A 25,151-nucleotide genomic window follows, 5' to 3' on the forward strand; every position below is an offset into this window, starting at 1 on the left:
TGCAAGCACAATTTCCATAATAGAATTTGTAATATCTATCAGAGACTGAAGGTAAGATTTTCCCGTCAATATCTTCACTAGCATACAGTACCTTTATTTGATCGTGCATAATAAAAGACCGAATCCACCTGACATGGATTATGTATACTTAAATTATGGTACTTCTCTGTCTGATACTGTTTCAGTCATAAAATCCAGAGTATCAAAAATTCAATGCTGTCCTCCAACATTGAACTGCCAGTAATGCAGCCAGTCTTCTAAAACACCACATTCTTTTTACAATATGAGACGCTCGTATAACATGTGGAGTGCTGAATATATAAAAGGCAAACTTTTGCCTAGCCTATGTATACACTGGTTACTTGGTCAAAGTAAGAGCAAAACCTGTGGGCATGTAGAAAGTGTTTTAGGCACAGCTACCACGCTACACAGATCTCAATATCAGAATGTTTTTTGTTTCATGGCAGCATATGGTTTTCAGTAATTTTCCAGTATAGACACTAAAGTGTGTGTTCGATCCGAACACTCAAGTCTGCCCAGAATCACAAAAATGCCTTTAAAAATGTATTTGTACAGTCAAGTTTCACTTGTTTGTGTATCACATTCCCAGTGAAGCTCTGAGCAAAGATGCCATATCTTCAGGTATGTTCCCCTCACGACCTAAAGGACAAATGATGTTTTATTTTTTTGCATTTGGAAAGAAGGTTATAGTACTGTGTGTTATAACAATAAACTTTAATTTAAAAAAGGTTATAGTAAACACAGGTGGGCTATTTCAGAAACCAAAAACATGGCTATTGGTAACTCCCCTTAAGCTTTAGATACATTGCCTTAAGCACTACACCAGTGCTTGGCAGCACCTGGATGTTTCATGATGTATTCTCTGATTCTCATTCCTCAGATATGCCTGTACTTTATTTACAAAATAATGTAATTCTGTTTCTCCATATTGTAATTTTCCATTGTTATTTCTGTATAGAATGTATACTAAACTAACTTGTAGATTCCAGTAAGTTTTTGTCTGTTTTTAAGAAGAATCCCCAGACATTTTAAATATCTCATAAAAATTAAATTGCTGCATCAACTATTTTGAGGAATACATTTTCTGTACTGTCTGTCAAGCTATATTAATGCAGATGTTCATGGTGTTACATCAAAAACAAAAAAGACATGTAGATTGACAGAAAAAATGGCTGAGAGCGAGCATGCACATACAGTTGAGAAAGTGTGTGTGTGTGTATATTTTCTCACCCTGTTCAGCGGTGGTCATGTCCTGCTCCAGTTTGAGTTTCTTCTGGCCAAGTTGTAGTATACACTCCTCTATGCTGTCCTTACTTATCAGTTTAATGACCTGCACAGTCCTGACAAACACAAAGCGAAGTACATTAGTCACTGTGCTAGTCTGGAGAAAATCTGTTATTCCAACTATTATTAATTTAAAAAATTCTAAATATTGCTAAGTGTGCATTATGTAATGCTAAAAAACAATACCAAAAACACTGTATAATTCAAGTCTTATTTGTGTTTTTGTCTGAGCTTGTCTTAGCGTAGCTAATTTTTGGCATAAGTAAAAATTACATTTACAGGACCTCCTAATATGTCAGAGTAGAGATTGAATCATCTTCTTATGAATTGTTTACAATGAGATTATAAACAAGGCAATATGATTTTGAATGACCATGCCACAAAATTGTTATTTCACACTCATTCTCCTTTTCTGTTCAACTTTTACTTAAATAATTTACATAAATGTGTCTTTTTAAAAATGTGCAGCCTCACCTGGTCTGACCTACACGGTGACATCTGTCCTCAGCCTGTTTGTCATTGTAGGGGTTGCAGTCAATGTCATGTAAGATCACAACATTAGCTGAAGTGAGGTTAATGCCGAGGCCGCCGGCACGTGTGGACAACAGGAACACAAATATGTCAGGGTCCGTGTTGAACTCATCAATCAACACGATCCTGCAGGACAAACACATTTATAAGATTACTTTTGACAGAGTGTATGTTACGTTGACTTCAACAGATTTACTATATTTCATTGTGAATAAATCAATAGTAGGGGTGTGACGATACACTGAGCTCACAAGACGAGACACAATATTAGGTTCACGAGATCCAGACGAGGTGAGATTTTAACTATATTTTAAAGAAAACTTCAATGAGGAAATACATGACTGTTCTTTTATTTGAAATTCCCAAAATGGAAATTGAATTGAAATGTTTTAACTAATCATCTTGTAATGAATCACTTCAGTTCTACTTTCTAAATATATAATTATCATATGCAGTATGTAGCACTGTAAAAGGTTTCCCCATATAGATATTTTATAGATGGATCATTTTGGTATTTATGGAAATAACAACCAGAAAGTTAGATACAATCACAAATACAAAAAAGTATATTATAAAGAGTAGAAAAAAATTCTAATATATAAATATAAATTCAGGGTTCCTACACATTTGGAATTTCAAAATTTCATACCCTAATTTCCAGAATTCTCAGCGTTTTTATATGCGACATCTGAGTAAATATATCAGTGTATCATATTTCACATCATATTCAATTACTCTTAATAGGGGATTGTAGCCAAGTACCATAATGGCATGCAAATAAAAAAAATTATTTTAACAGTTCAATGCTTACAATTTTTTTTTGTCCCTCGAGTTTCTGAAAATAAAACCGTAAATACTGTTTCACTCACTCTCTCACACACACTTACTCTCTCACTCTCTTCACTCTTCTCCCCCATGTTGGCGATGTCAAATGACTTCATGCAAAGTTTGCATCTAGCTCTGTTTGTGAATTGCAGTATTTATATATGGAACAGTGAGTGTTCGAATTACACAGTGGCTTTCAGGGGAGCCCTATTTTCCAGTGCAACATGACTTCAAGTCACATGCATACAAAAACATTACTACTGCAGCAGCACAATTATATAATTTGAAATGTGGGTGGAACAATGTATTCACAGAATAAATGTATTCTGGTGCCTTTTAACAGGTGTTTTGACACTTTGATCTGACTATACTGTGGGAAAAATGGTACATTTTGTAATGACATCCAGAGGAAGTGTTTGGCCCCAGATCACATTAGAAGATATTAAAAAGCTAAGTATAGAAATTGATGAATCCATATGTCCAAGCTGTGACATATGGACACCTTGACTGAAATGTTTAACATTCAATATTCCCATAGACCAATTATTCTAAACTGTTAAATCCCTTTCATCACTCACCACAGCAAAGTCCTCTCTACAGTAACAATCAAATAAAAACTAACCACCTCCTCATCTTTTCACTATTTACTAGCATAGCATTAGCATTAGGGCTGGAGGAGGGTCATGGGGCAGCGGACTGGACATACCACTTGTCAGTCAGGTAAAAGGGGCGGTATATTTTCTGAGATGTTTGCTCTCACACAAACTGTGCTTATCCCAGCATAAAACACGATCCGGATTGATTACATTATTTTTTCAAATATCTAATTTTCTATTTTAGAAAACAGTATTTTAGAACAGTGGTAATAGTCTGGAAACATAAATATTTTTCCATACTTTATTTTTCATTTTCCATACATTTTAATACCTGGAAATTGATCAAATTTATTTCCATACTTGTGTAGGAACCCTGTAAATTAAATAAAGTACCCAATTATCAAAAATTATAATATTGCTAATAAAAAAAAAAAAACAGAAATAAAAGTAAATTGCAGAGAGTAGAACAACATATAAATTGTGTTATAATTTGGTAGTGTGACTCATTTTACTTTTTGCATCATTAGGCTTCCATAGCTCAGCTAGATTCCCTGCTCCTCCTACCTCAGGCTAACAAGGTTAATGATCATCGCGTGATATTATAAAAAGAAGACATGAAGTGCGAATGAGCGAAAAAATTTTTTTTGGTGAGTCCCTTAATTATAGCTTCGCAAGATGAAATTCATTTCAACGAGAAATATTGTGGCAATTTCGTCTTGCGAGATCTCGTCACACCCCTAATCGCTAGAGTAACCGAGATGCTTAACTCACTGATTCAAATTAGGACCATGTGTGATGGTTATGTTGCTAAATAAATCAACTATTTACTTTAAAACACTGACCTGTCTGCTATGGGTGTGGATCCATCCAGTCTAACATAGCGATGCTTGAGATGTCTCAGCAGTATTTCCACAATGTCCAGCATCATGGTGAACTGACTGAATAAAACCACTCTGTCTCCCTGTAGAATGAAAGAAGGAAAGTTATGTTACATGATCTTAACATCAATAGCATTCTTCATTTATACATTCTTCATTTGTGCAAAGGCATGGTTTTGCACATTTGTGGTTACCTTGTCCTTGAGTGAGGTCAGCAGCTCTGTGAGGTGATGGAACTTCCCGGAGTCGAGCAGAAGATTGGTTTCAAGCTGGTAGGAGCCGATGGAAGAGTACTGCTGGCACAGGCGATGCAGCTCAAAGTCTGACATCACTTCCATGTCCTCCTGGATCAGAGCAGCGTCTGCATCAAAGTGAGTTGGCTCCTGAGCAGGTCGGAGAAATACACCAAAAATATTACAAAAGGAGGGAGAATGAATTGATTACACCTAAACACTAAAAAAATACAGTGTTCAACCAAAGAAATCAAAACATTTATGAAAACATAAATGATGCATAAAATGAAGAGACATGCGGTGTCTATATATAGGCCCAATAGGCAAAATATACCCTTTGGTGCATAACATCTACTGGAGTGGCCAGATGTATTTTCAGTCCCAGAAAAAAATGTACAAGAAATACATTAAAAACTTGAAAGACAATTCTAATAACATCCTTTTTAGTTGAAAAATATGTATTTTTTTTAACCAATTCTATCTCTGGGAACAAAAGGATTTAACAGATATTACTGATTTAATTGGTGTATTTCCTCTACCCACCGTCATTTTAAATTCATGATGCAATATTCCAAAATTATAGAAAGAACCAAAAATGATATTCAGATGGAATTGTAGACAATACTTTGGGGGTTTACCACCTAGGTGGTTGGGACATGGTACAACAACTTAAATGGTTCAAAATGACTTCTAAACATCTGTCCATTGTAGTGGACACCATGCATGAAAGGGTTAAATAAACTTGCCTTGCCTTAAGATGGCACAGAAATGTGAACGCTTGGTGTCATTGACCAGCTACGTCTGGCAGCAGAAATGGGAGAAGACGAAAAGACAAAGGAACAGAACTAACCTTGAGCATGAGTTTGCTCATGGCTTTGAGCTTCTCTGTGGTGAAATACTGTCTGTGAAGCAGAGGGTGGTTAGCCATCTTCCTCAACTGCATCATCACATTACACAGTTCACGCTCTGTGGAGAAAAAGTATCAAGGTAATGACTTATCACAGTATTTCCACCAATATGTTAGTTGTACGATATGGAGCAGTAAATGAGGCTTACTCTCGCCATTGGTGGAGGCCTTGAGTTTTTTAAGGAGCTTCTGGTAGAGAACCTGCTGTTTCTCACTCATTGAGCAGAACTCTGTTTTCTCTTCCTTGGCAGGCAGCTGCTTGAGGACCTGTAAAAAAGAAAGACAGAAAATTAGTTCACAATACTGACACAGGGTTTCAACTAATTATTATTCCTTTTAGCACTAGCACGATATTAGATTTTCACTATACCATTATTGTGGCCCAAAGATTTCATGATCAGTTCAATTCATCTTTAACTTTGTTTGTGGTGTATTTTGTCTGTGTTCTGGCTAATGAATTAGACTCTAAATACAAGCTGAAAGAGGTGGGGCGATAGCCTGTAATCATAAATGTACCAAAACATACTAAAAGAACAATTACATTCAATGGATAGTGGAAAAAACAAATGGGCTGTTGGTCAAATGTTTTTAATGGAAACGGATTCTTTGGATTAAATTACATTTGCAGTTTAACATACTGTGATTAAATATGTTAACTCACCTCGTTCTTGACTCTTCTGAGGATAAAAGGCTTCATGATGAGTCTGGCCTGAGAAATACGATCCCTCTCAAAACGGCTCTGCTCCTCGTGGGATTTCTGGAATATAACATGCATGGTTACACATTTTGATTCAGATGGGCCAAAAAACAAACCAAAAAAGCATACAATTACTCTGGGATGTAAGTAGATGTTTCTGTTTATTTACTAGGGGAGTACTGAAACGGGACATTTCTGTTTATACACTTGTGAAACAAATCATTTCAATGTACTGAAGTGGAGGGCCAGTAGATACAATGAAGGTAAGAGGTCAAACTGTAATGGTCTTCTCACAGTATCAGGACAACGTGAAGTATGAGAACATTTTTAATCAGGTCAATGGTTCGGGAATTCAAATTCATGATTTTATACCAGAATATCAGATTGATAAATCAACACTTGAAGAGGGCAGGCTTGTATTTCCAGGTTATGTTAATGTGGTTATTTGGTGCCATTGACCTTCAAATTATTACCATATGTCCACACAAACTGAGATAAAAACATAAAACACACAATTACACACTTACCATAGAAAACATTTTGGAGAGCTGTGTAGCAGAGTTGGAGAACATAGAAGGCATGATGAAGTTCAGGAGAGACATCAGTTCTAAGAGGTTGTTCTGTAAGGGAGTTCCTGTCAGCAACAAGCGATGCTCTGCCTACAACGAGAGAAAGTGGCATCCTAAACTCTTATATACGCCAGGTAAGAAGGTGCAATAAAGCTGATGGCTGCTGGGGGAGTCACAATAATTCTGAATTTCAAGAGTAGAAAGGAAAATAATTCTGTAGACAGATGAAAATACCACAGAAATGAGGTGGTGTTGGAAGAAAACATAATGTTAATGAACTAACGTTAATAGCCATAAGGTGGCGGTAGCGCAGAGAGTTCATGTTCTTCAGCATGTGACCTTCATCAAACACAGCATACTTCAGACGCAGCTTACGGAAAAGGCTGCGGTCACTGTCGTTTCCAATGGCCAAGTTATACCTGGAAAGCAAGGGAAGTGGAGCTCTCAGTCTGTGTGGAAACCTGCTTCTGTACACTCATCAACTGTTCTTTCAGTAAAAATAAAAAACTTGATAGTGTGCGAGTGTGTTTACTCACGTGGTCACAATGACGTTAAACTCAACTTCTTTATTTAAGATGTCACGTTTGAGGTAGCTGCGGTCCTCCACAGAGCCTGTGCAGAACATATGAACACACACTCAAAACAAAAAAGTATATGATTGTGCATCATGTAGGGCCGCCCCATGAAATTCACATCATTATATAGAGAGCAACATTGTGTGACAGAATGGCAGGTGGTAAAGGCAATGTGATGCAGTGTGACTATTTCAGACCAACACTATCAACGACATGGCTCTGCACAACTGTCCTCTGTAGTTATTGCCTGATAACAGTGAACACCAAAAGGTAACTAATTCCAACAGGAAAAGATTGATGAGAAGTCTTACCATAATAAACTAGAACTTTGAGGCTTGGACACCACAGCTTCAGCTCTCTGACCCAGTTATCTACAAGACAGAAAATCACTTATGCATAAATCACAAATAAACAATTTATTTATTTAAGTTCCAATTTTAACAAGGCTTTAGACACATGAATGTAAACCACAAAAGTTAAGAGGATCAAAAGTGTTTAGTGAACTAATTGAAAGTCTGTGTGTTTTTTTAATAACAACACACATGCAGAGAGGGCTACTAAATTAACATATTCTTAGTAAGTAGAATCTATAGTAAAATAATACAATGGCATATACAGCACAGTGTAGCCTTACACAACATGTTACACTACTTGCCATTCTTCATCAAGCATCATTACCTATGTGTTGTTTGGTCAGATTAATATAATGCAGTGTAGCAAAGTAGAAAAGTGTGTGTGTGTGTGTGTGTGGGTGGGTGGGGGGTCGTTACCCAGTGTAGACGATGGCACAGTGATGAGGTGAGGACCATCTATTCCATCCTCGTACAACTGGGCCAGGAACGCAATAGCTTGGATTGTTTTTCCCAAACCCTGAAAGACAGAGAGAGACTCAGTCAGTTATCAAACATTGACACAGAAAGATCAAGAGTAAGCCAGGTGGACAGACAAAAAAGTGCTTTTCAGATCACTCACCACAGAGTAAATATCCTGATAGAATTTCAATGACACCTTTACTGAACAACACCAAAAAAACTCTAATTTCTCTCACCATCTTGAACTCTTTGCTGCCTTTACTTTGTTTGTGTTTCCCTAGAGGTTCCTTATTGTTTATTCACCTGCAGGGTGGCTACACACATACACAAAACACTCTTTGATACTGACTATCTTGGTGCAAACCCTAAGAAAATCATTCCCTGGATAAATGGGAGGATGAGTAACATGCAGAGCCCAGACCCTTGAGGTTTGTGATGCAACTGGCTAGCAGAGTGACTCTTCAACCCCTGTACTTAGTATGACACAGCAGTGGACAGCTGCAAAAGGGAGCACCAACTACAAACCTCCTCAAAAACAGTGTGCATCTATAGAACAGATTTGCTACTGTTGCAGGATTACTGGATCTTCACACAGCAGAGTAAGAACTGAGAATAAATTAAAAAGTAAAAGGCAACAAGGAAAGCTAACAACTGGGCTTCAAACTCTCATTATGAAGAACTTTGCTGGAAAAGATGTAAGAATCATTTGCAAAACACCAAAATACAAGTTCCCAAGGAAATGATCTCCGACAGAAGGAATCCTGAACACTGTGGCTTCTGTGAAAAACATCATAGGGCACATAGGCTCCAATGATGTGAAATAGCAAACTGTGCTGGAATGAGACTTTATTGGTCTGCTGGACACAGTCAGCTCCTTGAATGCTGAAGTGTTTATCAGTCAGAAGAGGAGTCATGAGATTTAGCAGATTGTTGTCACTGAAGACATGGCTCTCAACTGCACGCACCGTCCATTCATATGCACTTTGACATTTTTAACTTTTAACTCTCTGGCACAGCAGACATCTTTTTTAAGGCAAATGGACTTTGCCTTAACAAGTCAGTAGTACAATTGTTCACCTCTAAATTATTTTACTTCTTGTGTCAACCATCTGTTTCTTCAGCCAAGGAAAATAGACAGTTTTGTCCTCATCCGACTAGTGACTCGGACCAGCAGTTTTTGACTTTTGGCTCACGGCCAACACATCACAAATGTTGGTGTGGTGTACCCTGTCTCTTCCCCCTGGTCCTAGTTTAGTTGCCTTACCATTTCATCGGCCAGGATACCACTCAGGTTCTGATCATGCAGGAGAAGCAACCACTTTAGGCCAATCATTTGATAGGGTTTCAGCTGAAATCTGAAAGATGACAAATAAAATAAGAATAATCTAATTATTTCATAAAACTGCTGGTTAACAACCGCTTAGCCTAAAGGTAGGAGGAAGCTTTGAAATCTGAAATTATTTCCAATCCTTCATCAGCACAAGCTCACTGAGATAATGTGACTCAACATTAACTAAACCAGGTATATTTGTCTTGGAAACATGAGACCATGCTGCTACAAGAAGTACAATACATTAAGGCTGCTCAATTAATTGAAATTTGATTGTGATTACAATTTAGGGGCCAAACGATCTCAAAACTAATAAAATCGGGGGGATTTTTTAATAATAATAATAATAATAATAATAATAATAATAATAATAATAATAATAATAATGAGATAGTGCTCAATAACAAAGGTTTTATTTTGAAAAGCTTAGACTGGAAGCCGCCGCAGCTCTGTTAGTTTGACAGAAGCTGAAACACACTGAGAAATGTTTTAAGTGTAAGTAAAAGTGCACAAAAAAATTAATTAAGCCGAATGGGCAAGAAATTTACTATTAATGCAGCATGTTTCTAAAGTTTAAAAAAAATCATTTTAATAATCGTGATTTCAATTTTGACCCAAATAATCGTGATTATGATTTTTTCCATAATCGAGCAGCCCTACAATACAACTTGTTTCATCAGTTTATGGACTATTCATAACAGTATGTGTATATGTGTGTTTCACTTACTGGCTGTTGAGGACACTGGGTTGTTTCGTGGCCCCTGTGCCCTTTTTCATAACCTCAGTGACCTTCTTGATCATTTTCGAAGAAATGGTCTCACATTTTGACATGAGCCCCAGGACAACCTTGCGCTCTCTGAGGACAACTCTGCAGCCCAGCAATAAATCCTCTGACAGTCCATGGTTTTTAATCAAGATATCGATCTGAAGAGCAAAGAGCAAAATGTCACACAATATGTCAAGAGTCTATAAAGTTCCCTTTAATCACTCACACACTATGTTAGTAACTTCTCTGATATATCATTAAATGACCTGTCAGTGGAAAGGAACTAAACAGTTGCGTTAAAACAAAGTCAAAAAGAGGCAATGTTGATCACAGGCCAAAATAAACTATTAAGTTAATACAAGTTGTTAATGATTATCCCTAAAAAACTGATTTAAAGTGTTAGTTTAAAGAAGTTAAGAGTGGAACATTTAAAACACAGCTACAAAATGGACAAGCATCCACAAGAAGAGAAAATCATGAGCACACACACCACAAAATAACTTCAATTGTGCCACAACATAAGCAGCATGTTCTATTTTGCCATGGCCGCCTATCTCTTCACTTTACATAGGCCTGTTTAAGTTATAGTGAGCTCTTCTCCAACTATTTCTATCTATATTATGGGACACTGTGTGGGATGTAAATTTGAACACAGATCTCAGGAATGTCTACTTATTTCAGAAGAGCACATGTCAAAGTGTGTTTTCCAGTTTTTATCCTGTATGCTGATATTTTGTATCTACAAGAATGCAGTGGCCAGATAAGCGGTTACAAGCAAATGTACTTTAAGTGTGATTTCAAATATTTTTGTGCTTAGTCTTGACCTTTTAAACCAAATACACATGATGAAAAGAGGCAAACACTACCACGATTGTGTTTGACATTAAATATTTCACTTGGCTTTTATTGCAGCATGAAATCCTATGATGATTAATCGTTAGCAATAATATTGACTGTATGATGACAACGTTTCAAATGAATAAATGGACAGATGTTTGGAAAATGTAACTGCTGTTAAGACCATGCAGTGAGGTCAGGTGGTGAAGAGTTCTGCTATTCAACAGATTGTAAGGAATGTCTCTAGAGAACAAACATTGATGTGCTCAATAAGTGAATAAGGTGTGAATGAGATGTAACAGGCCACAGAGTCATTTACCAGGTGTTCCACTATGATTGACTGTGGCCCTTTGTTTTTAAAACTTCCCCCACTGATAACATCTGCACACTGTTTTACTTGGCATAATGGAACCACCAGTAATTTCTTGTGGTCTCATTTGTTTAGAATAACACGCACACACACACACACACGTTCTCTCACCAGGCTTTGCCATTCATTATAGGGTCTCAGTTCCACAATCTTCTGTGCTTTTTTAACAGAGCACCCAGAAATGAGTGACAGCTCATCTATTGATGCCTCCTGGAAGAATGTGAGGATCTCTTTCTTCATTTCTGTCATGCCACCTCTAGAGTCCAGCTCTTCATCCGAATCCTCAAATTCACTGTCACTAACTGTCTCCTCCTCATCATCATTTTCCCCCTCAGAGCTGACATGTTCATCTGAGGCTCGTGCTTTCCTCTTTCTCTCTGCTGCCTCCTTCTTGGCTATACTTGTCCCGCTGGCAAATTTGGACAATGTCTGGGCAACAGAGGAGGAAGAGGATGAGGACGGCTTCTGGGAGGAAGAGGTAGTTGTTTTCTTCACAAAGGAGGATGAAGACACTGAATCAGAACTTTTTTTAAGCCATGTATTCAGGGTGGACGTGCTATTTTTGCTTTTGGCCCTGTCGCTGTCATCTGAGTCTGTGTCCTCACTGTCCCTTGTGGCATCTGTACTGTCCCCATCTGATTCACTGACATTCGTGTGATGTTTGGAGCCTTTATGATCTCTGTTGATTTTACTGTCTCCGTGATCTTTGTGGCGCTTCGACTTTCTGTGGCCCCCATCTGACTTGTCTTTGCTCTTTGATTTGCTGGATTTCTTCTCTTCTGACTCAGGTGAGCTGAAGCTAGTATTATCTGTCAGACAAAAAAAAAGACAGACAGACACAGTTAAGATGTTGAAACTTTACAGGAAAAGAACACATATAGGTGATAGAAAAGTTGTTCAGATACAGATGACTGCGTTCAGACCTGGATCTGAGAACATTTGTAGAACTTGCAGAGCATCCTCGACATTCCAGTCGTGTTCCTGCAGCACCATCCGCAGCTCCTGTACCAAGACAGACATCAGCAAGGGTGAGATCTAACACATTAGAGCCACTCTTTTCTTAAACAGCCTAAACAAAATCCACCTACAAGTAGTTTGTTTTTTCCTTATTATGGTCTGGCAAGTCATTTTCTAAGATCATTCCAAACAGTGGTAGAATAGGTGATAGACAAGTTTTATTAGTCAGGAATCATTGAAAAAAATATGTGAATTAGGCAATCACTGTTTTATTCTTTTCACTGAAAAGGATATGGCAGATAATCCTGAACTGATTCTTTCTGAACAAGTTTAATATAAGTAGACCTAATTGCTAGTATGCAGGGTAAAACAGAGAGCAGTTGGGTTTGGTTATCATCACATCATACTGTTTCCTGCGGCATCACACCCACAAACAGAAAATACAGTCATCATGTTATTTATTGTAAATGTAGTCTGAGAGAAGAGAAGCTGTTATGTGTCAAAACTAATCTCATAATGAAAAGGGTGTCATCACCTCTTTGTCCTGGTCAGGAAACTTTTTCTGCAGTCTTCGGACCATCACCTCCTGCTTCTCCCAGCTTGGTTCTTCCCCATCATCCTCTTCTTCATCAGAATTGGTATTCTTCAAAACAAAGATAAATGCAAAGCTAGGAAGGAACGCTCAATTCCATAAAAAACACACTGAGCTGTGGATTTAAATCTCTAAAACACACGTGCCTGTGTCTGCATTCAACCAAAGATTGTTTGTAGCTGAAAAGAAACATTGTTCTCTCAAACCACTGTACGACAATAGTTTGCTAACAGGGACCAACAGAGTGACTCGTCTCTTTTGAAGTGATAAGCTGATCACCTCATGTCTAATTCAGAATCTCTAATTTAAACTTGGATTCATATCATATCGGCATCTTAGTCTCATCAGCGATTTAACCTTAAGTCACTTGCAAATGTTGACAGATCTAATAAAATGATTCATACTTAAAAAGTGGATTGAGCTCTATATGAAGACCCCATCCCTACCCTTAACACAAAATCAATCTGATCATCCTTACGAGGAACCCGCAGTTAGACCATTGTGCATCTGGCCTAATAATTAAAGAAATTATCTGTTTTTTTCCCTCATAAATAGCTGCATATTTTTGTTTTTTCCTGTTAAAAATGTTTTTCAACTGCTATCTGGGCATAAAGCACAAAAACCTCACCTCCAAAAAAAAACAAAGCTTTACTGTTTTTATGTGACTTACATACAACATGTCAGGATACTGGAAAAATGTATCACAGCAATAAAAACTATTAAAAATTGATCAAATTGTAGATACAATAAAACGGCACAATCTTAAAAAGGTGTACAAGTTATGACAATATCATTTTAAACCATTACAGTAGTATTAGTAATCTCACCACTGATGGTCTTCTCTTTTTGCTGGGTTGAATCAGGTCACTGTCCTGAGAACTGCTGGATCCATCCGGCTTTCTCTTTCTGCTTTGGTCTGAGGTGACAAAACAGACAGTGTTTACATAAAATAGCCAGCTGACTGGGAAGTGATTTTTTTGTCTTTTTATAGCACTCTATATTCACTGGCAATGATATTGTTCAGCATATTTGGTGGTAACCCAATTAATTACAATATCACAGAACGTGAAGAGAATATCAAGAGTTTCCCTGGTAACCACACCCACCAGGCCTGTACAATTAAAGGGGAACCACTTGTGAAAAGCAAAAATGATTTTTTTTACCTTCTTGATCACCAAACTGCAACAAGCATGCAGCTACAGCCCCCTCCATTGTGCTCGTACTTGTAATGACCTGTGAACATTACAGAAGAAATATGAACAGTGTCCAAAGTATTACTGAGTGCAGGGTTGGGATAAAATCAAATATCACAATATTTTTGAACAAACACCTCGATATTGCAACAATATTGTAGGGAGGGCTATTTGTGTTTTACAAAATATTTACACAAGGAGATTTTTGTTAAATAATAATCGGCAATGTGGATATAATGAAAAACTAGGTAAAGGCAAATAATAGAACAGCTCGAACAGTCTGGTCAAATTACATCACTCTAATGTAATGCAGCCTTAAAAACCAAGACAAAACAACACTTATGCCAATCATGATATTACAATATAGATGATATCTAGTCTCATATCACAATATCGATATAACATTGATATATTATACCTAACCTTAGTTAGGTAACCTTAGTTAGGTAATATATCTGGGTAATATATCAATTTTATCATTAGAAGACATTAAGTTACCATCATTAAATCCGTCAAACTGACCCAGAGTAAATGAAACAGCAATAAGAAAAGCACTGATAAGCCCTCGTACAGATCCCGCCAGAGTCAAATTAAGGCGTTTCCTTCATCTAAAGCTGCAAAACCTCTGCTATGTCTCAACTTGCCTCCAGTAGCTCTTTCCTCTTCAACTGAGGAAACATCTCTTGTAGTCTGTTCACTTTTTCCTCCAGCTCATTGTCTTCATCATCTGTATGATCTGTTTTAGATGATTTCGCAACAGGGTCCCTATAGAAGGCAGACAACCGATCAACATAATAGTATGAATCAGCATGAATGTGTGTTTGGGGGGGGGGGGGGGGTTTAAATGTTGTCATTTATATCTGACTTACTTGGATTTCCTTGTTAATGATAATTTGGTTTTTGGCTCATCCTCCTCCAAGTCAATTGTAATGACTTCTTCAAAAACCACTCCTCGGGCATGGGACTTTGGTGGGCCTTTGACTGGTTTCATCTGAGCTGGAAATGCAAAGTGGAAAAAACAAGTTAGATGCATCCTAAGCGATTAGGCAGGACAGCTACAAGAGTAAAGCCTCAGAACAATAGTCAGTTCTTTTTCATACATTTTAATTTACAGAACTTCCCATTTTCACAAGCGTCATCTTAACCTCATTCAAAACACCCCCGAATGTATAAATTAAATAGAGTGGCTTTGTAAGGGACCAAATCTGCAGTATGCTTTGGCATCATGTGTTAATTGCTAGATTGTGTCATGTCTCTGAATTGTTACCACTTGTACTTTACAGCTGAGTGACACATTAAGATGTGGGATCTAATTGTATCTGTTAGGCTATATCCCTATATAGTTACATCGGTTACATCACAAACCCGTAATCTGACTATGCCAATAAATAAACTGAAACAGTGTCTACATCAAAAACTATGATGCTCCAGGCTCTAGTACAGTAATTCTTGCCTACAGCATGAAAAAAGCAATGTAGTCACTGACTGTTCAAAGATAGCATGCCTGCAGCCTGACACATCTGGCTACCAGCCTTGTGAGCTAGCTTTAACGTCTGCTAGTTAATGTTACCTGGCTTATTCTCCTTCTCAGACTCGGGACTTTTGGACCCGCTCTCCTCGTGTTTGTTCGTTGTCGTCGTTGCTTTCTTATCGAAACGAAAACGGTCTAAATTGAACATGCTCATTTTAACAGTCTATTTCCTGGCTGACAGTCTGAGCCCCTTTGTCTCTTTTTTTTTAATAAGCAGCTGTATCTGCGCCGTAGCATGAAGCACAGCGTCCCTGCTAGCCAATGTGACAACCTTGCTAACTAGCGTTCAATGTTAGCATAGCACTTAGCGGGCAGCGACGTTTTAAGGCTATGTCACCGCTTCGTTTTTAATCGGAATGGTGCATAATAGATTAATCAATGACACACATATTTATCAATGTATGTAGTTATTAAAATCACGAGCGCAATAAAGATTGTTTCCCGACTACAACCGGTTTCCCGCGAACTCCCGGCCCCTGAGCGTCCTAGTGCTGGCTCCTCTCATTGGCCAGAGGGCGAGGTGGGCGGGAACTCACAAGAGAGTCAAGATAGTTCACCGTCATTCACTTCCGTTTCTGTCGGTCAATCGACAAAAGCGGTCAAATGTCCTGCTTAATCTACTTTCCCTGAGGTCCCTGTCGTGCACTCAGCAACGTACAACTAACTTATGATCTCCTTAACGTATAAGTTGTTATGGTCTCACGGGGTTGTGTGGTAGGTGGTGTTTTCCAAGACTGCAAACAGGAGTAGGAGGTGAAGTATCTTGGCAATCAGTACAATATTCCTTATGAAACCGATGATGTGGTGACGTAAGAAAATCCATCTGGCTAAAATAGCTTGTAGGACACGATTAACACATGATATAACCACATAATTTGTATGACTAGCTTATTCACCGTATTCTTTCTTTGTTTTCCAAGAAAAATACCTTCTTCGAAGTGTGGGGGCCTGTTGTTGGCATAGTGCTGTAAAAATGGCTGTAACTACGCCCACACTGGTCTCCTGTCAACCGCATATTTAAATACAGCCTATAGAAATTACAATGCGTTATTGCATGAACATATTTTAAGACAATGCGTTTACGTGAATGATGTAATCTTCATCTTCAGTCCCAATTCAAACACAGGCTACTGTGTAACAGCACAATAACTACAGAGTACAATAAACAGGACACACACATTGTCAACTAGGAATAACCAATGTATGCTATAATGCTTTTATATCTACTGGCATCTTTATCTTTTAGTAGAACTTTTTCTTTCTTTCTTTCTGTCTTTTTTTAATCTTTATTTTTTACAGCAAATATGTTGCAAGTAAAGCACAGGTAGGCTATTAGTATTATTAATATAACAGTATTAGGCTAATGGTCCCATGGTCATGAGCCAGCATTTATTATACAACTGTGGTAGCAGCATGTTTTTTAATCTTAGGACACTTGCCAGGTCTGCATCAATGCTAATTAATTTCCCCTTCTTGTTAATTTACTTAAATTCCCCTGAGTCTGCATCGCCCAGTAGATGCCACACTTGCATGAGAAACTTACCATCTTCTGTGGGTGAGTTGAAGAGACGGTCATACATGTATTGATCAAAGGGGGCAGCAGATACACATTCTCTGAGCTGGGATGAGGTATGTGGTGAGTAGGTCTACTACTCTTTTGTGATTCCTTGACTCCCTCTTATCTATGTGAATGTGTGTTTACTTTCGATGTTGCTGATTTATAGAAACTTTTACTGATATGAACAAATGATTTTACATGATGTCTGAGATCCTATACTATTCCCTAGATAACACGCATTGTGTAAGGTGTAACCTGCACTGGGCCTCTGTGGCTCATAGCAAGGTACAGTCTTCTTCATTTGATAAAAAGTTAATCAGGGTAGAGCATGTCCCACAGCAGGACAGAAAAGGGCACCTTTCACACATAAAGTTTGTTGATTTTGTTTCCTTCATTTTAAAAACGTTTCATTTCAAACGGTCGTTCATGCATTACCTCATTAGGTTCTCTTAGTGCACACGTTGTCTGGCTTTAGGAAAGAGTTGTGCAACAGATATTAATTTGTCAAAGATTATAAAGAATGTAAAATGTTGTAATGAATAGCATTGTGTTACAAAGAACTGTATCAGTGTTACAGTTTTTATTGTCAACTCTGTCACAGGTTCATAGTAATGTGTTACTTTCATCATCAGCCATCAAAATCATTGTAGCTCTTCTCTATATTTGATGTTGATGGTCAAAGTCAATGGCAGACACACCCCCCCCCCCCGCTCTCTCTCTCTCTCTCTCTCTCTCTCTCTCTCTCTCTCTCTCTCTCACACACACACACACACACACACACACACACACACACACACACACACACACACACACACACACACACACACACACACACACACACACACACACACACACACACACACACACACTCACTCACAGCTTGACTCCCTCAAGCACTCTTGCAGTAGTATCACTGTCATTTCCAAAAATTGTAAATAAAACCTGTTTAACTTTTGTGTTTTAGTAGCTGATGTTAAAAACATTGTTTGTCTAACAAAAATGGTTTATTTTTAACTAAATTCAACCTTGTACCATGAATGATAGATATACATATACATATAAAATCAAGCAGAAATATAAACACTTAACTTTTAATATCCATTCCTCTGGGATAACAAACTTAAGTCAATTTAAATGAACTCACACAGTGCCATAAAACATAAGAAATGGCATATATCACATTCATTGTATGAGCTCTTGATGTTGTTCCAGCCTTCTTTTTACGGATATGTATACAGCTAACCACATAGTGTACTTACACCTTAAGATTTCGCTCTGATACAGTGAATATATTATGATGATTAGGTTGGGTCCTCTCATCAGAACACTATAGCGCCATCCTGCCGCCTCACTGTCGCCCCCGCCATTGTCATGGAGACCATGTAAGTTATAGGATTGCGTGTGTGTATGTGTGCGTGTGTTTGTGTGCTACCCAGGGCACAATAGGCAGACTGACACAGAGTCTGATAGGGGTGATGACCTCTCACAGCAGGATGCTCAAACTGTGGCTCCTTGCCTTCTCCTGTCCTCCTGGTCAAGGTTTTTCGCATGCGTATGTGTGTGTGTGTGTGCGTGGGTGCGTGTCTTACATCTGCATTAGGATAGATGTTTTTTTGTTTTGTCAGGGTCTATGTAGGTGTTTGTGTATACGGACTGGACATGCACACAGACAAGTGGGTGCATATATGCAAGAATACAAAAATATAAATCACCAGGCTGCCCCTATATGCAGGAGCGAGTCAATAACACACACACACACACACATACACATATACACTCACACAATCAAACGCACATACACAGTAATAGTATCAAGAAAAATAACTTAGTACTGTGAATATTTTAATGGATGTTTTTTCTGGAGGCAATATCTAAGATAGAAGCTGGGAATCATTTACACTGCAAAAGCAAGCACACATACACACAGACACACAAGCACTGACAAACACAGATCCAGTGGCTCATGCACATACTGTACATGCATGCATGTAATATATCCACGGTTTGCTTCAGTTGAACATATTTGTTAACTTAGTGTGCCTGAGTTTGATATATTTAGAACGTGTACGTGCACCCTTTGCATCCATGTCTGCATATGTGTGTGTTTTTAAGGGTGACCCAACCATGGTGTCCCAGCAGACTCGTCACAAAGTCTGTCACCACCCAGTCACCATGGCGCCCAACTTGGCCGAGACCCGACGGCGGCAGGGAGCACCTTGTCACCGTGGTAACACGTCTGGGATGTAGCCCCCCCTTTTTCGCCAAATACACAGAGACACATACACACACCACTCCACTCTCTGAAGAACACATTTCATGTTAAAAATTATTGACTGAGTCTGAGAGATATCGACAATGGAGACAAAAAAGTTCACTGTGTAATGAACTGATAACTTTAACCAGTTGACGAGTCATTTCAAACCAGTCTGACATATCCATTTATGCCAAATTAATCATATTTCATAACACTTGCCCAGGAACATGTAATTGGTGTGTGAACATGCAGTCTGCTTGCCTAGAATAGATACTTCATGATATTTGGTGCCAATATCCAACATGTACTGATGCCAGTACAACCTGTGCTGTCTATTTTATTTATTTTTTATTTATTTAGTTTATTTGTTAGGGACAATGAAAATTAACATACTGTAGTACAACTTCAGGTTGTTACAAACGAGCTGCAATAACTGATGTTCTGCATATAGAGATTATAGCTATTGCTAGTTCCCATCTCCTGTCCCTAGTTAAGCTTTTAAAAAAACAGATATTAATATTACATACAAAACCAATAATGATAAAAAGGAGAAGAAAAAATAAAATATTTAACCCGTCTTACATACGATTACAACACAGTCTTAGTACATTATAAAGTATTTAATTAAAAATGCTCACATCTCTGATTTCGCTTCATCCAAAACTTTCAGTGTTGAGCCCATGTATTATGATAATTATCAATGCAACAGTCATAAGAAGTTGAAAACAGTGAAACACTGGCAGCTGCATCTATCATTATCATTTTTATATTACTTATACAGTATACGTTTTTGAAGGGGATTGTTTGTTGGGTTGAAACATCTATATCATAGTATAATAGTATAATAGTAGTTCTTAGAATAGTCCTTCTCATTACAAGCTGTGAAGGAATACCACTTTGAACACATGAACAAATGACAACAGCATGCACATACCAAATGTAATAATGATAGTGAATGTGAATAGGCCTCTATCCATTGTCCCATAAGCCTTTCTGTGGCAGTTCTAGAGTCTTCCATTTTCTGGCATCGTCACAACATTAAGCATACATATCCTTCAAAATATTTCAATATCATATAGAGGAGAGAACCACCATGGACCAGATCAGAACCTATAAAGTTGCAAAAGCATACAAACATATGTGGCTGGACAATAGGCAAGGCAAGGCAAGGCAAGGCAGTTTTATTTATATAGCGCATTTCATACACAATGGCAATTCAATGTGCTTTACATAAAACAGAAAAACATGTAATTTGAGAAACTTAAAACATACAATTAACCTCCCACCCCACCCCCCCATAATAAAAACAAAGTACAGAAAAATAGAAAGACATAAATAAAATGATTGCAGCATAAAATAATAAATTAGCTTTAAAATCATTAAAAGGACAAAGAGTGCAAATGAAAGATTAAAATGTTCTGTGCTGCATTCTTTATGAGCATCATACATAGAAGTCCTTGAGCATAGACTGGATGTCTAGCAGATCCAATGGTCTGTATTTTTTTTTTTTTTTTTTTGGAGGAAAGCGTTTTTTGTCTAGTAGATAGTAAGTAGTAAACAGAGAGGAAACAAGAGGAAAGAGACGGGGGCATTAATTGCAACACAGATCCCAGGCTGGACTTGAACTGTAGATGTGGTCTTGTGGCCTAGTGCAAACCACAAGTTTATGTTCATCAGTTTATGTATATTATAGTTAAACATAATTTACATAACAATGACTTTGCTGTACACTTGCAACTGTAAGTGGACAAAGATTAGTGCATGATTAATCTCTTTACATGATTTTACTTTTACACACAAAGCTGGTCAGAAGGACTTTGGTCCGTTTATCTAATTTACAGTATGTAAATGCATGAACAAGCATGACCAAAGACAGAGAGTTTGAAGAATGAAGTAATACAACATATGTAAAGTTGATTGAAATAGAAATAGAAAAAGAAAAGGTCTGCTAGGATAACTCCAAATGGTTGCATTCACTTACATGTTAATATTAAAAGATTCAAATTCTCTATGATATCTGCTGTCAGAGAAGTTATCAAACCTTCTTTTGATTGTCTGATTTTTGTTTCAGTCATCACTCATGTAACCTTTCTCCTTCTCTCTGCAGGCAAAGAGAAACTGCAGCAGCGGGGGAGAATTCCCATGTTGCTGGAGGTGATGGCATGGAGCAGCCGAGACAAGCCACCAATCACAGAAAGACAATGACTGATCCTCCTGGCTGCTTTACAGAACATCAGTCAAACAAAGCTTTGTTAGCGCTGCATTCCTCTGTATTGTCCTCCTGTTTGCAGTCCTTAATCAGACGATGCTAATTTAATCTATGTCATAAATGAGACACCTTCAATTATTTCATCCATTCATATTTCGATGCTGTAAACTGCTCATAAGTTTCATCATTTAAGCATCCTTTATTATGACTGTGGATTTTTTTTTGCAAACGCTAGAAGAAAAAAGCGAACTGCCCTTTGTTCATCAGTCCTTTTCTGTAGTAGCGGCGATCAGCAGTTGCAGTCAGCTTTGCAAAGGTCTGTCACATTATCACAGTATTTTAATTAAACTGAAGGAGACGTGCAGAAAGACAGGGGGACAATGACTGATCCCCAGGCTGTCTTACAGAACGTTGTTCAGGCCGAGCTTTGTTGGCACCACATGCCTTTACATTGTCCTCCTGTCCAGAATTGTATGAATCAAATGATGCCAATTATCTCTCTGTCATTTGGTCGTTTAATATTGTATGATTAATCATTCTGTTTTGTCAAGGATTAAAGTGGTATGGGAAAATTATATTTTTGAGTCAAGTAATAGCTATCCTCTCAAATTATGAGCAGTCAAGGCATTACTACAAAATTACACTCATTATTTCTTATAGTTTTCTAGTTTTTTAGGTGGAATGCAATAAAACTGCAGCTTATGAAGACTCACCACCCAAACTTTATAACCCTTCAACAGCTTTTTGTCTGAATTAGACTCTAATATTTGAAAATCTTATTCTCCTCTTTTATATAAACTTTTGTTGGGAGTTTACTGCCAGTCTAATACACATTAAGGTTCACATTGTTTCACTCAAATTGCATATGCAGATGCACAAAAACATTGACAAAGAGTAGCACAATTCGGAACTAATTTACAAAATCTAAAAAAGAGAAGGGAGATTTGAAAGGATGACAGTGAATAACTTGTAACGTTACGCTTTTCTTTTAGCTGGCAGACTGAGACGAATGTGACGGTGTGTGTGTGTGTCCTGGGAGGGAGGTTGAGACGACAGAGACGGGAATGTCAACATGGGATCAGCATCCCTGCTGGTGGACACCAGTTGGGGGTCTGTCTCCTCTGGGAGCCATTGCATCTAAATGTGTGTGTTTGATAAGGCGTATGAATGAGTGTGTGTGTGTTTTGTGTGTGTTTCTTGCCTTATGTGTGTACATCATAAATATGTGTGTGTCTGTGTAAATGTTAAGGGCCAGTGTCTGGGCCTTTTTGAGGGCGGGGAGGGAGGTTAGCGTGGTGACAGCCTCAGCTGTGTTGAATTGTGGGAGAAAAAGAGCTGACGCGACGGGAGTTGATGTCTGACATGACCCCTCTCAGCAGGCACACCGCAGGGAGCTGGGAGCTGCCGCTGACTGAGTGTGTTTGTGTGTCTGGTGCGTGTGTATGTGTGTAAGTGGGCAAGTGAAGGAGAGAGATGCATGGACTTACTTAAGTGAACCATAAAAAAGTTATATTAAAGTTTAAATAAAATTGAGTCAGCTGCAAACCCTTATTTTTCTGACACTTTATCTGTGAAACCTTGACGGACGTGACACTGGACTTCTCCTGCTGTGTAACCAAATCTTCTCCGGTCCTTTCTCTCCTTAGCCCTCTCTTTTTCCCTCCCTCCATATCATATACTTTTCCTTGACCTTCAGCTCTTTGTTGATGTCCCCGTGCTCGCTCCTTCCCTCTCCTTCTCCCTTCCCGAATTTCTCCTGAAGGTGCATTCAGGTTGGTAAAGTGATCTACATGTTTCTGCGCTACTGCTTTCTAGGCTCCCTGTTCTTTTCCCTCTTTCTTCATCCTATTTGCCCTCCACATTTTCTTGTCTCTTCCTCCTCATCTCTCCTTCTCTTGCCTTTCCCTCTGTCCACCATCACCTCTCATCTCTATTTGCATGATCCTTCCATTCTTTCATCCCTCCCAATTCTCTACATCCCCTGTCCCTACACTCTCTCTCTCTCTCTCTCTCTCACACACACACACACACACACACACACACACACACACACACACACACACACACACATACACACACCCCTCCATCCCTTTCTATTCACTGTCTCACCTCTCTGGGTCCAGTGCTTTGCCATCAGTCTCTGATAAGTGCCCACAAAGCCCCCACTGTCTCGTGTGACCCTCTATTTTTCCCCCATCCCCTCTCTCTCTCCTGCTCTCCCCGTCCTGGAGCAGCCAAGCGTGAGGTAAAGAGGAGGGGCCATTTATCTTGTGCACACACCCCAACTCTATTTACCTTTCCCTCCTCTTCTTTCTACACTTTGTTTCCACTCAATTTATGCTACTGTCACATTTGCTTATGTTGTTGAACTATCTGTTGCTCTCTCTCTATTTCTCTGCTCTCTCATGTTTGTCTAACATCCCTCTGCTTATAGGGAAAACTTGCCCCTTGCTCTCACAATGGACACTGCTGCTTTTAATGTGGGACAATAGGACAGATCTGAAAGGTTAGCCAGCCCTTTGCACTGTATCCCCATGCACTCTCCTCCCTCCACTGATCCAACTCTTTCTTCCCACTGCCACCTACACCTCCATATCACCTTTCTTCTCCACCCAAAAATTCGACTAAATTTCTTACTTTTGCTATTTTTGGTGCATTTCAGATAGTTTGACTTGACATTTTTCACTGATTATTGTTTTTTTTCAGGAGCAGGAAGCAAACAGCCAACATGCAACATGCTTTTCAAAAGAGCTACATAACACATTTTGACATATACCTCATACCTGACATCAGTTGTGGATGTAATTCAAGAGTGCACTACACTGACCAATGTAATAAATGGAAGCACATTCAAGGCAACATACTTAATGCAACAATAACATAATTGTCCCTATGATATTTTCCACTCTCCGGAGTTGTGAGTTGTGTTACTGTCACAATTTGAGTGTCTGGCTTGTTCCTGTATTATCATACCCCACTAATACAGCCATGTGTGGTTTTTAATGTACAGGTTTGGCCTCGGTATCTTGAGATATATTTAAATGAACATGTGGGGAAATAGACTTAATAGATTAATTTCTTGCCAAAAGTTAGATGAGAAGCCACTGTTAAAAGTAGCCAATTTGTTAAGCATAAGCCTGGAAATGAAGAAACAACCATAGTTTGGTACATGTCCCTTGTAAAACTGCAACTTTTTGTATGGATTAAACAAACAAGATACATGTGCTGTAGATAGATTTTGATATGAGAGTAGTATGAATCTTCCAATCCAAATTTTGGAAAGAAAGCAAATAAAAGTGTTCTCACTTTTGTGGTAAGCAATGATGAATTATTGCTTACCACCTTATTTAATAGTCTCTCTGCTCATTTCCCAGTCTTCCCTTTTTCTTCCCCCTCCCTTTCACCCCATCCAATTCTGTCAATCAGCAAGCTGGTCAGTCAGTTAGCCTTAGTCTGAAGTCTGAATAGTACTAATGGGTCTTGTTAGCCACTTACCCACCTGTCCTGCTCTCTCTCTCTCCCTCTCTCTCTCTCCTTCTCTCTCTCTCTCTGAGTATGAATAGAATAACCCTAATGGTGCTTGTTTGCCACTCCACTGCTCTCCCTTATCCTCCTATGCCGTTATC

General features: G+C 38.5%; 1 protein-coding gene across 1 annotated transcript; it reads right to left on the minus strand.

Annotated features, from left to right (window-relative positions):
- Positions 1-3: 3 nt before the first annotated feature.
- Positions 4-15,986, minus strand: smarcad1a (SWI/SNF-related, matrix-associated actin-dependent regulator of chromatin, subfamily a, containing DEAD/H box 1 a). Its single transcript, XM_053325015.1, has 23 exons — positions 15,544-15,986; positions 14,843-14,969; positions 14,618-14,738; positions 13,944-14,013; positions 13,608-13,696; positions 12,724-12,831; positions 12,155-12,233; positions 11,343-12,040; positions 9,986-10,182; positions 9,193-9,283; positions 7,887-7,986; positions 7,428-7,487; positions 7,078-7,153; positions 6,825-6,960; positions 6,500-6,631; positions 5,937-6,032; positions 5,425-5,542; positions 5,219-5,334; positions 4,330-4,518; positions 4,100-4,218; positions 1,780-1,962; positions 1,252-1,361; positions 4-660 (listed from the first exon to the last, which is right to left on the minus strand). The coding sequence occupies exons 1-23, from the start codon at positions 15,656-15,658 to the stop codon at positions 599-601; spliced, it is 3,192 nt and encodes a 1,063-aa protein (XP_053180990.1). The 5' UTR covers positions 15,659-15,986; the 3' UTR covers positions 4-598.
- Positions 15,987-25,151: the final 9,165 nt, after the last annotated feature.

The sequence above is a fragment of the Scomber japonicus genome, chromosome 9 (genome assembly GCF_027409825.1).
Source record: "Scomber japonicus isolate fScoJap1 chromosome 9, fScoJap1.pri, whole genome shotgun sequence".
NCBI lineage: Eukaryota > Metazoa > Chordata > Actinopteri > Scombriformes > Scombridae > Scomber > Scomber japonicus.